This window comes from Danio rerio, chromosome 25, assembly GCF_049306965.1.
Source record: "Danio rerio strain Tuebingen ecotype United States chromosome 25, GRCz12tu, whole genome shotgun sequence".
In the NCBI taxonomy this organism is placed as follows: domain Eukaryota; kingdom Metazoa; phylum Chordata; class Actinopteri; order Cypriniformes; family Danionidae; genus Danio; species Danio rerio.
This window is the reverse complement of record NC_133200.1, coordinates 9,205,283-9,220,262: the sequence shown is the minus strand read 5'-3', so window position 1 is coordinate 9,220,262 and position 14,980 is coordinate 9,205,283. Positions and strand designations below refer to the sequence as shown.

The 14,980-nt window shown below is 37.7% G+C and overlaps 1 protein-coding gene across 1 annotated transcript in view; it reads right to left on the bottom strand.

The window, feature by feature from the left end:
* The window catches only part of muc5.2 (mucin 5.2), a 37,057-nt gene extending 26,247 nt beyond the window's left edge, over positions 1-10,810 (bottom strand). The window contains exons 1-18 of the mRNA XM_068217494.2: positions 10,710-10,810; positions 10,555-10,623; positions 8,805-8,840; positions 8,428-8,692; positions 6,209-6,320; positions 5,291-5,378; positions 2,970-3,049; positions 2,669-2,882; positions 2,385-2,510; positions 2,181-2,298; positions 1,963-2,101; positions 1,747-1,854; positions 1,544-1,613; positions 1,261-1,395; positions 921-1,088; positions 710-804; positions 482-611; positions 148-394 (exon numbers count right to left, since the gene is read on the bottom strand). Coding sequence (XP_068073595.2) covers positions 148-394; positions 482-611; positions 710-804; positions 921-1,088; positions 1,261-1,395; positions 1,544-1,613; positions 1,747-1,854; positions 1,963-2,101; positions 2,181-2,298; positions 2,385-2,510; positions 2,669-2,882; positions 2,970-3,049; positions 5,291-5,378; positions 6,209-6,320; positions 8,428-8,692; positions 8,805-8,840; positions 10,555-10,623; positions 10,710-10,794 — 2,285 coding nt within the window. The 5' untranslated portion in view covers positions 10,795-10,810. The remainder of the gene's footprint in view (positions 1-147; positions 395-481; positions 612-709; positions 805-920; positions 1,089-1,260; positions 1,396-1,543; positions 1,614-1,746; positions 1,855-1,962; positions 2,102-2,180; positions 2,299-2,384; positions 2,511-2,668; positions 2,883-2,969; positions 3,050-5,290; positions 5,379-6,208; positions 6,321-8,427; positions 8,693-8,804; positions 8,841-10,554; positions 10,624-10,709) is intronic.
* Positions 10,811-14,980: the final 4,170 nt, after the last annotated feature.

Below are 14,980 nucleotides of genomic sequence, written 5' to 3'. Positions count from 1 at the left end.
TTAGTCCCTTTATTAATCCGGGGTCGCCACAGCGGAATGAACCGCCAACTTATCCAGCAAGTTTTTTACGCAGCGGATGCCCTTACAGCCACAACCCATCTCTGGGAAACTATCGTCAATGCATTGGATGTTAATTGAGGAACTTACCATGTTAGACCATCTACGTGGGATACTTCCGAAGGTTTTGTGACCTGGTCACCGCTGTAACAAGGACACTGGTCAGCAGGCACACAGATGCCTTCTTCATTAAGGTAGGTTCCCTCAGAACAAACACAGCCATCTACAGGCGTGAAGGACCCTTGGCAGGTGTTTTCTTGTCCACTGAGAGAACGGCAGGTGAGGCCACAGCCAGTCATACCGTAGGAGTGCTTCATGTTCTCTGAACACTCAGATTCTATGCATAGAATGAACACTTATTACGAATTGTTTATTTTTCCCCAAATCAACAGAACGTTATTCAAATAGATAATATAGATAATACCACAAGGGTCTGAATCCATCCAGCCTTGGAGAATGATTCCTCTTGCAGCACAAGCATGGGCATAAGTGGACACAGCCGCACAGATGCACTTCCTGATATCTGCACACTTGCAGGTGTCATAGACGCACCTCTGCAGACAATGAATCCCAGATGTGACAAAATGATAATGCGTCTGCTATAAATACTGTATATAGTTCATTTCAAAAGGAAATATACAAAAGAACTCACTTCATAGTAAATCTTTGGGCATATTTCTGAATGACATGCAGAAAAGGCTCCACTTTGGTTAGTCAGACGGGAACACCAGTCTTTAGCAAGTTTCTCTGAATAAAATAATAAAGATTCGACATAGTTCTGTAAAGTTTGCAACATATGCATTTGCGAATACCATTAATTAGTTATTACTATTTAAAACCGTTTATTGTAATACTTCATATACCTGTGTCCACACTCAGGCTACAGGGGTTGTCAAATGTGTTTTCAAGATCAGGACAACTATATGGGGTTTTCTTCCAAAAGTTGGCAAAAGATATCGCTGTGCCCTCTGTGATACCCAAATCTGTTTTAAAGTCATCTGATTGGACATCATTGTAGTTTCCACACAGTCCTTAAAGAAGCAGAAAGAAAGGTAAGTAGTTAGGTTCATGCTTTTATCTCCACTGATATATTGTATTGTTTCTTTAATAAAGTAGTCATATACATTTTTATTACACAGTTTATATGAATACTGTAAATTAACTGACATGTTTTACTTGTTCAACCTTTTCTTTCAAACTCACCAGTCATTTTTCCTTTCTCTTCAGTGCTTGCTACAATGTACAACTGCATAACTGGAGCCAGCTGGATTTCCAGACGAAGACTGTTTAAATCAGCAATAATGAAAGACAAAGAGGGCTGGAAGATGCTCACAGGACCTGGGACAATGAAAAGAGTGGTTAGGATACAAAATCTAAATTTGAAGAAGCAAGGAAAAGCCTCAGATTTTCAGAGAAATGCATTTAGTGATGTTTAACATACATACATTCAGTACTATTCCCCCATTTTTTTTTTTTTACAACTCACCTATGACAGCAGGAAGATTAAATGGGCTGTTTCCATTCAGTGTCACAACACCATCAGAAGTAAAACCAATCTGTTTTTTCCAAGTAAACAAACAGATGTTTTTTTTTTATTGTCATACTTGATCATGTCTTGGTATTGTAAAAATTTTAATGAAACATACAGCAATCGTTAAGATATAAAATTTAAATAAACCTAGAGCTTACAGTGGTTCCAGAGATGACAAGGGTAACTGAATTAAGACATGTGTCTGTTCGTGCTGGCTCACATTTTGCCAGATTTCCCACAACAGCAAAGTCACTGTCGTTAGAGTGCTGGAATAACAAACACCTATCAGTACCTCCAAATTATTTACAGTATAATTTCTTTGATGGCTACTCTATATAAACCATTTAAATAAAAACTATCTTGCCCCGACAGACCTTAGTGAGGATGTAGTCGCAGTTCCCGCTGAAGGTGAAGCTCTTTCCATCAAAAGTGGTGACGTGAGAACCTCCAACAACAGAGCATGTGCCGGGACAGTCCAGGTATGTGCAGGTCCAGTGCCCAGCGGCACAAAAACTGATATAAAACATAGCAGTGTCAACATTTGTACATGTATGCATGATTTTTTAATGTGTCTATCAATCTAAAATGTTACCATTTTTTGCAAGCTTGTTGGTAAGACTCTCCTGATTTATATACTGTGCCATCATGCACACATGGACACTCGTTTACAGGAACACAACCACCCTGACCAATGTCGTCTTCAACGGTCCCTTTACAAAAAGAACAGATGGTGCAATTTAGTTAATAATATTTTATTCACAAGCACAAAAAGTCACTTGATATTGCATAAAATTACCTTCAGGGCAGAAGCAGCCATCCACACAGTGATCTTTACACATTAGATGTGCAGTTGGATCAGAGCAAGTGCTCTTACACGGACCTCCACACTCCATGTATTGCAGGTTTATAGGACACATCTTTGCTGCTCCACAAAATAAGACAATTAGTCTTGTATTAAATGTGTTAAAATGACCAGATAATAAGTCATGCTAGTATAGTTTTAATGGGTAAGGATTATAATCGATGTAAACATGAAATTTTATGCCTTCTTTTTCATTATTTTTTAGAAGTGATACTCACGGCAGAGCTGTTCTGTCCTCCATGTTCCTGGTTGTCCTCCAGCATGTGTGCATTGTCGTGAGATCTCTGTTAGCGTGTTGCACAGACAGTCATGGCTGCCGTAACATTGGCACATGTCGCTCACACAGGCTTTTTCAAATATTTTCATGTCCATCACATCATAACAGCCACTAAACCCTGGACTGCTGAGGTACTGCTGGCAAACCATTGTGTTCTGAAAAAAAAAATGGAAAATTGGTCAAACGTTCAATTGCGAGCATCAAAATTTCCATTTTAAAATGCTCACGATTTTGGCTAATACCTGGTCACACTGATCCTTGGGTGGAAGTATAACGTCTTCACAGGATTCAGTTGGTGTTGAGATCTTCCATGTGGCTGGACCTGAGGATTTAGTTGGTAAAACATCACAGTTTAGTCGAATTTACTTACATAAGTGAATAAAGCCATTGTTTTGAATTAGTTGACTGTACTTAAATAAGTAAGTAAACCCATTGCTTCAAATTTATTAAAGGGATTTAGGAAGCCTTGAAAGGTACCCAAAAATGTACTTAGAAAACTGTAACTATTTTCTTTCATAATAGGAAAAATAATTACTATGGATGTCAGTGGTTACAGGTTTCCAGCTTTCTTAAAAATATCTTCTTTTGTGTTCAAAGTGAAGGGTGAGTAAATAATGGCAGAATTTTCATTTTCTGGGTGACCTTTTTATTTATGCAGACATCCCAAGTCTCCAGGAAGTTCACGGAGATTCCCACAAATGCATAGAGACTCCCGGATGCCCGAAAACGAATGATAATCTCCCGGAAATTGCGCGTCTTCTGCTCGGTCCTCAAATATGGCACACACCCCTCTCCACGGCATCCCTCCCAGCTCTTCAGGTACGTCGCGCGCCACTTTTGCCCCCACCGCTCTTCAGCAAGCACTCGGCCCTACCCCTCTCTTTAGTCTCCCCTGGAAATGAATTTTCCCAACTTGAGATGCAGGGGCGGACTGGCCATCTGGCACTACTGGCAAATGCCAGAAGGGCTGGACCAATTTTTAAATGTGGGCCGGTCAGTTTTATTTATTTTTTAATATGTATTGTTTTTAAGTGCAGACAGCTTTTATCTCTTGCTAGATGTGATATAATGATGATGATAATAAAAATAATAATAATATTATAAATAATAAATGTTAAGCATTTGGTCCAATCGGCAACTGCTGCCTGGTTTCAAGATGGGCCGACCCAATCAGGTTATCCGGACATATTTCAAATCTGGCAAGAATGTCATATTATTTCACCATCTATACACCAAAATAAATAGTGAATGTGCGTGTCAGTGGGTGGGGCTGTGTCGGTGTGGTAATGCAGGCTACAGTGTGGCTACAGTGCCAGGGCTGGATTTTTGTCCCAGTCCGCCCCTGTTGAGATGTCTGTTAATTTAAATGAACGATGTGCACATTTATAACAAAAGTTAAGAAGTTTAATATAAGAAGTTAATTATAATTCAAGAGTTCACACTTAGATATTGCTTGACAACTTTTAGCAGGTTTGAACATGAGAACATGAGTCTGATTCCAGCGACGCTCCAGGGACAGACGAGTCTTCATTGAGGCCATCTTCCAGCATAAACCACGGCGAATGAAGCTCTGCACAAGACTTTTGGCCAGCGGAGAAATTAAAATGGTCGTGCCCAACTGAGTCTGGTTCTCTCAAGGTTTTTTTTTCTTCACTCCCATCAGGTGAAGTTTTTTTTCCCTCTCTGCTGTCGCCACTGCCTCGCATGGTTCAGGATTGGTAGAGCTACGCATCGATGAATTTGCTCTTCAGTGTTTGAACTCTCAGTAATGATTAAATCACACTGAACAGAGCTAAACTGAACTGAACTGAACTTAAACACTAAAACCTGAACCACACTGTTCCAGTTACTATGACCATTTATGTGAAGCTGCTTTGACACAATCTACATTGTAAAAGCGCTATACAAATAAAGCTGAATTGAATTGAATTGAAAGTTTGGCATGCTGTCCCGGGAGAGAACCCTGAGCTCGGAGATCCCGCCAGGTCCATAGAGCATGTGAGGGGAGTACGAGATCAGGTGGTTCTCGAGAGCTCCCCTTTAGTAAAGGAGGAAAGGAGGAGAAAGGGGTGGATGGGGTATTTCTTCGGAAAACGAAGATAAGGGAGTAAATCTAGCTAGGCTACTTTTAGTGAGTTAGGATAGATCTGATTGGCTAACTAATGAATGTAGATGGGAGGCCAGCTGCAGTCAATCATATCACATGCTCCTCTCGAAATTAGTTTGAAAAACTTCACGAAGTTACGTTAACTTATGTGTTCTTAGTTACAAAGGGTCTCACTTTACTCACTTTTTAAGGGACAGTCAACTTTTCACTGTTTAAAGCATAAATTTTAAACTGGATTCCTGGAGGGCCGCTCTACACAGTTTTGCTCCAACCCTATTTAAACACAGCTGATCCAACTAATCAAGGTGTTCAAGACTACTGGAGATTGTTAAGCAGTAGGGAGTTGGAGGTAGTTGGAGCTAAACTCTGCAGAGCTGTGGCCCTCCAGGATTTGAGTTTGAGAAATTCTAATTTTATTAAAAACATGACATGACACTACAAAAACATGACATTTACCACTCTCAGGCATATCATCATCCTTGTCGCCATTGTAGTTTCCGCAGAGTCCACATGTCAGCCCTTTATATTTCTCCGCAAGTTCAATCTAGGGAACATCATGAAATGTCAGTGATATACAAACACAGATCAATTTCTCAGAACAACTCAAGCCTGTCGAAATGTTTATTAATGGCTAAATTGTTTGGCAGAGCAAACACACTTAATAAATTCAACACTGAGCTGTCAGTTACATGACCAAACCTGTTGGCTAACTGCGGCTTTCTCAAACAATCCCTGTTTGCATTATGATTTGTAGAACTGATATCCTGTTTGCTTTTCCATAGTTATCATGTGCAAACAAATATAGAGGCTTAAAGGGTGTGTGTGTGATTTCATGATAGGTTCATAGATTAATTGTCACTCATTGTGAAAGAGAACCTGCGCTGGAACTTTATCAGGTTTGCTTTGTTTTGTTTTTTTACCGCTATCAACAGATTTCATCAAATCAGTTTTGAAGTGTAAATTAGAAGTCATTCATTCATTTTCCTTCAACTTAGTGCCTTATTTATCAGGGGTCACCCCAGTGGAATGAATCACCAGCCATTCCAGCATATGTTTTATGCAGCGGATGCTCTTCCAGCAGCAACCCAGTACTGGGAAACACCTATACACTCTCACATTCACACACACACATACTCTAGAGGCCAATTTAGTTCATTCAATTCACTTATACCAGGTATCTTTGGACTGTGGAGGAAACCGGAGCACCTGAAGTAAACCCACACTAAAATGGGGAGAACATGCAAACTCTCCACAGAAATGCCAACTGGCCCAGCCAGGACTTGAATTTGCGACCTTGCTGTCATGTGACAGTGCTAACCACTGAGCCACCATTAGAGGTCATAATTGTCTCAATATATTGCACATTGTAAATACCGCTATAGAGTTGTCTTCTTCCCAAAAGATGGTCATTCCATATCTGGAGATCTTAATACTTGTTGGGCTTCCTTCTATTTTAATTCCCTTCTGATTGATCGGAACAGACACCCTGCAGGAGGAAGTATTAGAAACTTATAAACATATAGAAACGCGATACATTTAGATGTGCATCAGAATGGGTTATTTAAAATGGAATAGGGTTAGTTCACCCAAAGACGAAGAGTCCCTTATCATTTATTCTCCCTCATGTAGTGTTAAACCTTTCTTCTATTGAACACTAAATAAGATATTTTGAAGAATGTTAGTTGATGGCACCCAATATCTTCCAATAATAGGAAAGAAATACTATGAAAGCCAATAAGTGGAGTTACCAGCATTATACAAGATATCTTCTTTTGTGTTCAACAGAAGATTGAAACTCATAAAGCTGTCAAACCACATGAGAGTGAGTAAAAGGTGAGTACATTTTTATTTTTGGGTGAACCATTCCTTTAATAAAATGGCCAGTAAGCAAGGACGTAGATTTGCTCTTGACATTAGTGGGAACATACATCTCTAGAGCTGCATTGAACAGCACAAATTCTGTTTTGCGCTTTTAAAAAACACGAATAAAGTATTTAACAATATAAAATAAACACTTAACAATACAAATAACAATTTCCCATGCTACAAAAGTCAATTTACGAAATTTTTCTGCAGTCAGGCTTTGAGGAGGGATGAATGTAGAGAAATTTATAGAGGCACGTGACCCAATTTAACTCTTTTATCCTGATTATTGTTTCTTATAATCACGGAGGCCAAAATCGAAACTGAAATTCGATTAATTGCACAGCCTTGGTTAATAGTATTACGAGCAAACTTGACTTTGTGCACATGTAGGTTACTAAGGGCTGGCAGAGCATTATTTTATTTTGAAGTTGATTAAATTATTGGTTGGGACATTTCAGTAATTGGTGGGAACCCGTCCCCTCCGTCCATGCCAATTCTACGCCCTTGCCAGTGAGTGTGTGTATATTACAGAGATGTCCAAACTAGGGCTGCGGGGCGAAGTTGGCCCATTCTAACCTTTGATTTGGCCCATCATTCTATGGGTGAGGCAGCCGATTCTAATGTTATCACTCGATTGAATGGGTGTTATCCGTGGTTATCAGCTGATAGATATGGACCAGTAGGTTCCTTCTGTGCCTACTGGTATTTCATGTCTACCCCTACCCCAACCCTAAACCCAACCGTCACAGTAATGTAAAAACAGATCTGGATCTGGAGTCTTCTCTATTAGTATAGCTGATAAACCACGTGGATAGATGATAACAGTCTTCTGAGCCTACCAGTAGGCACAGAAGGCCCCTACTGGCCCATATCTATCAGCTGATAGTTCAGTTAAAATAGTTAGGTTAAAAATACCCGTACTTATAACTTAACTATAGGTTAATATAGCACCTTCCCAATATGGGTTATTTAAACCTAAAAACAACATTGCGGGTGCATGTTATACAGCTGTTCTGTGTCAAATCAGCTGACTGTTGAAATTCAATTTCTTTAACCCGACAGGTTGAGTTATTAAATTAATAACCCAATAAAGGTTAAAAATAACCCAACGAAGCACTAAACATTTTTAACTCAACCATTGAGTTAAATAAATAGCTCAAGTTATTAAGAGTGCACTTTGTTAACGCCTATTCAATCGAGTGGTAACTTTCGAAGCGGGTGGGTGAGGTGGTTCGAGCAAATATCTTTGACAGAGATCGTCATTTCGAATTTAATGTAACCTATTGTTTGTTTATTTTGTGATTTCTTTTGTTTTAAAATGACTTAAATAAATGACTTGATTTTTTGAAATTTAAATACTGTATAAATACCATCAAGATCAAGATCAAGGCAAAGGCAGGAGCAGCTTAGTGTATTCCACATTGAACTCCTTTATATCAATGGGATTGTTTATATTTTTAGTTCAATAAATTCATTATACATTATTTAAAAAATATACTGCATTAGTTAATATCATTTAAAGCAATGTTTTGTTGTCATTTTTAAATATTAGGGAAAAATCTGGAAATTACTCATGGAAACCTTGTGTTATTATATGTACTACAGTTTGGTATGTTTAGCTTTGGCCCACAGCCCTCAATCAAGTTTGGTGTTTTGGCCTTTCAGAAGAAAAAGTTTGGGCACCCCTGGTATATCAGAATTGTTGAAGTATATAAATATTAACTCACACTTGATCGTCCATCATGATGCCGCTGTCTGTGATTTTGATGACTGTCCCGTCCAGCTTTACTATGACTGAGCCAAATGAGATGGAGCCATTGACAGTGTCTCTTTGCATCTGGATGTTAAAATCAGAAATGGCGGCGTCACACATCACCGCCAGAACGTAGTTGCACGTGTCTGGCAGCTGAAAGAAATGACCATCGAACGTCTTGAAGTGGAAATTTCCCCATGTGCTGCAGATTCGGGACTGATGATCAGGTTTGGGTTCAACTGGATTAAGAGAGAGTTTAACAACAAGTGATACTGTCAGTGGAGAAAATAAACATTTTCCTAAGTGCACAGACGGGTAAGGATGCAGTTTTGAATAATTTGTTTTAAATACCTTTTGTTACCATCACAGTCGTCATAGTGGGGGACACTAAAAACAAAAGAATCAAGGATGCACAATATATTAGCTGCCATATTGGTAAATGCTAATAATTTCTCTTTTTGTTATGTGACGCAGTGTTATTGTCACAGCTGATAAGGTTTTAAAAGAAAAGAAACAAATGTCACCATATTATTCAGCATTTTGTTTTTATATTTATATTTAACGACCATATTTAACCATTTAAAATTGTTATAAGACTGATCATTCATATTAAAGTATGTCGTTTTACGTTAAACATTAAATTTCTACCATTCCTGTCAATCTGTGACCAACTCTCTGGAGATAAATTACATATTTTGATTGTGTTTTACGTTAATATAATGACACTGCAGGCAAAAACAGCTTTTTTTGATTCGTCAATTTAGTACTTTTTGCTTTATGACTTTTATTAAAGTGTTTTGTGTCTGATGATGTAAAGAAAACATCTAAAACAAAATTTTAAGTGTTCATGTTGTAGCTCATTATCAGTTTGTGTCTATGCATTTCAATTACAATACATTTTTAATGGCTGTTTTCTCAGAATGAGTTTAAATTTCCTCTTTAGCAGCTCTTAAACTGTAAAACCCAATAAGTTAAGGTTACTCACCCCTAGGGTTAAAACTAACCCTAATGAGTACTGTGAACTTAATCCCTTTGAGTAAATGAAGTAATTTTAGCACAGTAAAACCCAATAAATAAAGAGAACTGAGTACTGTAAAACCCAATAAGTTAAGGCAACTCAAACCGTTTGAGGAAACCGATTGCTACAAACCATTTGAGTTCCATCTATAAAATAAATCTATGTGAGTACTGTGAACTTACCCCGTTTAAGTTGAAGTAATGAGGTATTTAATTAACTCATCACCTTCAACACTGAGTTCAAAACTCTTTTCAAATGAGTAGAAATAACTTTCATTTCATTTTGAGTTATCTACACTCATTTAATTTGATAATGAAATGACTGTTGGGTTTAACAGTGTATATATATAAACTCAAAAAATTATTTTAGATACTTGTTCAAACTTCTTATTCAAAATGAGCTTAATCAACACAATTCCTGTTTTGCTTTTTGTTTTTCTGTTAAACTTGCGAAAACGTTTAAGTTAACTTAATCAATTTGTGTTGGGACAACATGAAGGAATTATGTGCAACCCAGCATTTTCTACAGTGCATATATACAGTAATAAAATAAAGGGGCTCCACACAATTGATTCATCTTATTCTAACACAAATCGATTAACAAATTAAAGTGAATTGAACATAAAACCATTAAGACGTCCCTAAAAATCTCAAGAATTGTTTTGATTCAGCTCATTTTTTGAGCTCATCAAACAACAAATTCTTTATTTATCCTTCAAATATAATTTTTACTGATCGCAGTTTTTTTTTTTTTTAACATAAAATCCCAAACTCCACTCTTTTCCCTTTGACATTAATGTATTAAAAAACATGAACCCATAATTTTAAACCTGACTTCATCCAAAGTTAAGGTCCAATGAAAAAATACTTATTTGCATATTTAAATATGACATTTCAAATCATTTGTAGTTAAAAAAAAACTTCATCAATCAACTAGAGAGAGTTTGGTGATCATTATTACTTTATTTATCCTGTTTGCCTACAAAGTGGTGAGTTCGTGACAGCAAATATTCCTGTGCAGATTCAATCAGTACATCTCATTATACATGCATGTAAACACAATTATAAAATATAAAATTTTTACCAGTTGTTGTTGGCAGCCAAGTAAAGTCCATAGGGTCCTTCATACCGTCTCCATAATCTCCCATGAAGTCTTCAAACATAGAAAGACACAGATTTGTTTGTTAATATCTTTACAAGCTTTAACCTTTTTTTTTCTTCATTATAATCTGCCTCTACCTGCTCGTATAGACTGCATCCCTGCCAGCAGGATGACCCATCTCAGCATCCGCATGTGGGACAACATCACCGTCCCACAGTCCATCCTCAAGAGCTAATGTGAGTCTTCTGAAAGCCCTTGTGCTTTTATAATGGTTACCGGTTTGCTTTGGGGGAACGTGGTTTGTGATCTGAAGGTGGACCCGTGGCTTGGGCTTGAATTTGGCCTTGGGCTTGGTGGATACTTGAAACAAATAAATATTTAATGTCTTCTTCGGTGTTTGCGATTAAACAAACTGTATTCAAATGATGAGAACTACAGTACGTTCTGTCACACAATGATTCATTTATCGCTTGTTTGAATTGGGCTGCACTAGGATGTGACTTTTGACTCATCCACAGTGAGAAACGTGCTTTATTGAATAATTTCAATTGTCTTATAACAGTGTTATAGAACTTTTGTTATGGTTTTTTCTTTATTTTGTCAATTAAATTCAGTCTGTCTGTGATACTTATGCTGCTTGTTCAAACTACTTGTATATAATGAGCTGAATCAAAACAATTCTTGAGGATTTTTATGGGATAACTCAATTGTTTTATGTTCAATCAACTCAAATTTGTAAAAACAAGTAAGTCAACCTAATCGGTTTATGTTGAGACCACATGAGGGAATTACGCGGAACCCAGCATTTTTTAGTGTTGTATAAGTTCGTTCATTTTCTTTTCGGCTTTGTCTTTTTTATTAATCTGGTTTCGCCACAGCGGAATGAACCGCCAACTTATTCAGAATATGTTTTATGCAGCAGATGCCCTTCCAGCTGCAACCCATCACTGGGAAACATACATACACGCTCATTCACACTCATACACTACAGACAATTTAGCTTACCTAATTCACCCACCCGGAAAAAACACACCCGAACATGGGAAGAACATGCAAACTCCACACAGAAATGTCAACTGACCTAGCCGAGGCTCGAACCAGCGACCCAATTCTTGCTGTGAGGCGATCGTGCTATCCACTTCACCACCGTGACACCCCGTTGTATAAGTTATACAACTAAACAATTATTACTACATTGAGACATTCGATGTTATATTTTATTTCAGCGAGTTCCTGTGTAATCAAAAAAAGCTATTGCTAAAATAGGTACCGAATGAACTAAATGTCAATCAATTGTTCATTTTAAATGGGTTAATATTGTAACTAAAATAATCATTAAACTAAAAAATAACTAAAACCATTTTCTCAAATGAAACTGAATAAATGTTAGCTAAAATAGAAAAGTAACAAATAAACAAAGTAGAACTGGTTGCGAAGGAAATTGATGCAAAATTAGATCCACATCAGATGATTGGATTGGAGGAAAACGCTAAATTGTTACTTTATTGAATTGTTGCTTTGTTGAATGATTTAAATAGTCTTAGAACAGTGGTATTGTAACGACGGGGGAGTGACAGAGACAACTGGAGGTAAGATCCACAATGCAGGTTTATTCAGCGTCAAGCAAGCAATGGTCAAATCAGGTGTAAACAGGTATATGTAGGCAGTCCAGAATCGTAGTCGATAAACAGGCAATAGGTCAGAAGGCAGGTGGCTAAACAGGAGAACAGGGAATACAAGGCTAGGGTCTAAACACGGATAAACAAGACAGGGAGAAACGCATTGTAATGTCACTGGTACAGCTAACAAGACTCTGCACCCTGGAAGAGAAAATGAGTGGTTTATGTAGGCTGTGTAATCAGTCTCTGACAAGGCTCAGCTGGTGAGAATGTAATCAATCTTGATGAGTGAGCATGTGTGAGTGTGACCGGAGAGCATGAATGTGTATGTAGTCCAGAGGAAGGCGGAAGTGTAGTCCATGGTGTTCGTGTGAGAACCAGCGATCTCTTGAGAGCGATCGCTGGTTATGTGACAGTTATAGAATTTTGAATATGGTTTTACTATATTTTGTAAGGGTGCTTTCACACCTGTCGATCGATTCTTTTGTTCTGAAACAGTTCAATTAAAATTAAATTAAAATTGTTTAAATGTCGCTCTTTGTTCTTGGTGCGGTTTGCTTTTTGATACGACAAAGTTTCTTAACAGACCAAAATAGCTAAAACAAGTCACATGTGAGTAAATTCTTCTCATATTGGTCAGAGTTTCACGGTTTAGTTTGCAGAGTCTCGCTCAGCTTTTAGGCATCCTTATTTTAATTTTTGAATCGTTAGCAAAAAGCTGCGCTTTAATTTGGAATGGTGACATCCACAGACATCGTCACTAAATATAAATCAGAGGTAAGACTTTCTCATACATAGCCGTTGGCTAGAATTATGCATTATAAGCTTTACATTATAAAGAGAAATAACAGACTGCAGTTGGTCAATTTTCTTAACGGATAAACAGCTCTCGTTAATAGTTCTGCATTCTTTCACTTCCGTATTTGACATGAAACACATTTACTGGTAGGAATGACATGCCGCCCTACTCATAATTCTCTCTTCATATAGCTGTATATATGGCTATTACAAATAAATAATACACTGTGATATTGACCTTATTCTAAAATGCGGAAGTGCGCCTGTTTTCGCGATTGTCTTAAAACTTCCGTTTTAGTCGCCTATGGGAGAAATGACAAGGAATAATAAACGGCAAAAAACGGTCAAACTACTTGCTCTACAAACAAATGTTTGCATGACTATACAGACCAAGTAGAATAATATAACAAGGAAATATCAGTTTGCAACATCAAACAGCAAAACGAGCAGTTTTTAATGTCTAAAAATGAATGGAAGTAATTGAGACCGGAAGTCTCGTGCCAAAAAGATTCAAATGGCAGCACCCGCTCGTCTGCGGAGAATAAGGTCAATAGCCTGGTTTGTTAGTTCATTGGATCGTTTTGCTTTCTCACTATAATCGATCCGCTCCAGAGTTCGTTTCAATAGAGCCGAGACCACGTCATTCAGGCAATCTCGGACCGATTGATTTACCGTGGATCCTAGCACGACTGCTGGTTTCACATATGCCAAACAAATCGCGCTAACTGGGGAAACGTGCCAGGTTTAACAATAAAAGTCTAGGTGTGAAAACACCCTAAGTTCAAATACAGTCCATCTGTGGTTCTGTGAGTTATACAAATAAAAAAAATCACTTTTTATATTTACTGAAATTCAGTGTAATATTTAATTTCAGCTAGTTTATGAGTTCTTAATATAGCTATTGCTAAAATAGTTACTAAAAAAACCCCAGTGGTTTGCACTGTCGCCTCACAGCAAGAAGGTCACTGGTTTGAGTCCCGACTAGGTAAGTTGACATTTCTGTGTGGAGTTTGCATGTTCTCCCGCCCGGTGTTGGCGTGGGTTTCCTCCGGGTGCTCCAGTTTCCCCCACAGTCTACTGACATGCGCTATTAGGTGAATTGAATAACTATATTGGCCTTAGTGTATGTGTGTGAATGAGTGTGTATGGATGTTTCCCAGTGATGGGTTGCAGCTGGAAGGGCATCCACTGCTTAAAACATTTGCTGGATAAGTTGGCGGTTCAATCCGCTGTGGCGACCCATGATGAATAAAGGGACTGAGCCGAAGCAAAATCAATAAATGACGAAAAAAACGAAATGTCAGTTAATCGTAGTAAAAAAATTTCATGAGTAAATCATTAAACTGATCAAATTAAAACCATTTTGTCACATACAATAAAATAAATAGTAACTGAAATAGAAGAAGAACTGAAATAAATAAAAAAGTAAACATTAGAAATGGTTGAGAAGGAAATTAAAGCAAAATGAAGTCCACATCAGAAGATTGGAGAATTGTGTTTTTTTTTTAAAGTTCTATATTTTTTTACTTCAAGGTGGCACTGGGCCAATTTTTCTTAGACAAATTCAGAATATGATTCATATGATGTGCACCAAATTTTAAGCCAATGCGCCAAAGGACTACTAAAATATAGCAATTTACTTGACCAAAATTAAAATGAATGCCAACCTGGTCAAGCGTGAAGCACAAACTTTGTGTGTTGCTTAAATGTTATCATGTTTGATTAATTAATCTGAAATGCCATTAATAAAATTGTATCGTTTTAATGGAATGACAGTCCAACAATGCTTATGTCCTAAATCAACACTATGGCAAGATCCAAAGGCATATAGGAAGAGTTGCTGTTTCAATAGCGTTTGAGCGCAGGTGTGTGTTCAGAGCTTCACCTCAGCCTGTCTGACATGTTTAAAGCTCCGACGGCTGTAGATCTTTCTAGACGCAGCAGCAAATTTATGGGAAACGTTTGATTGTGTAAACATGGTGTTTTTTCAC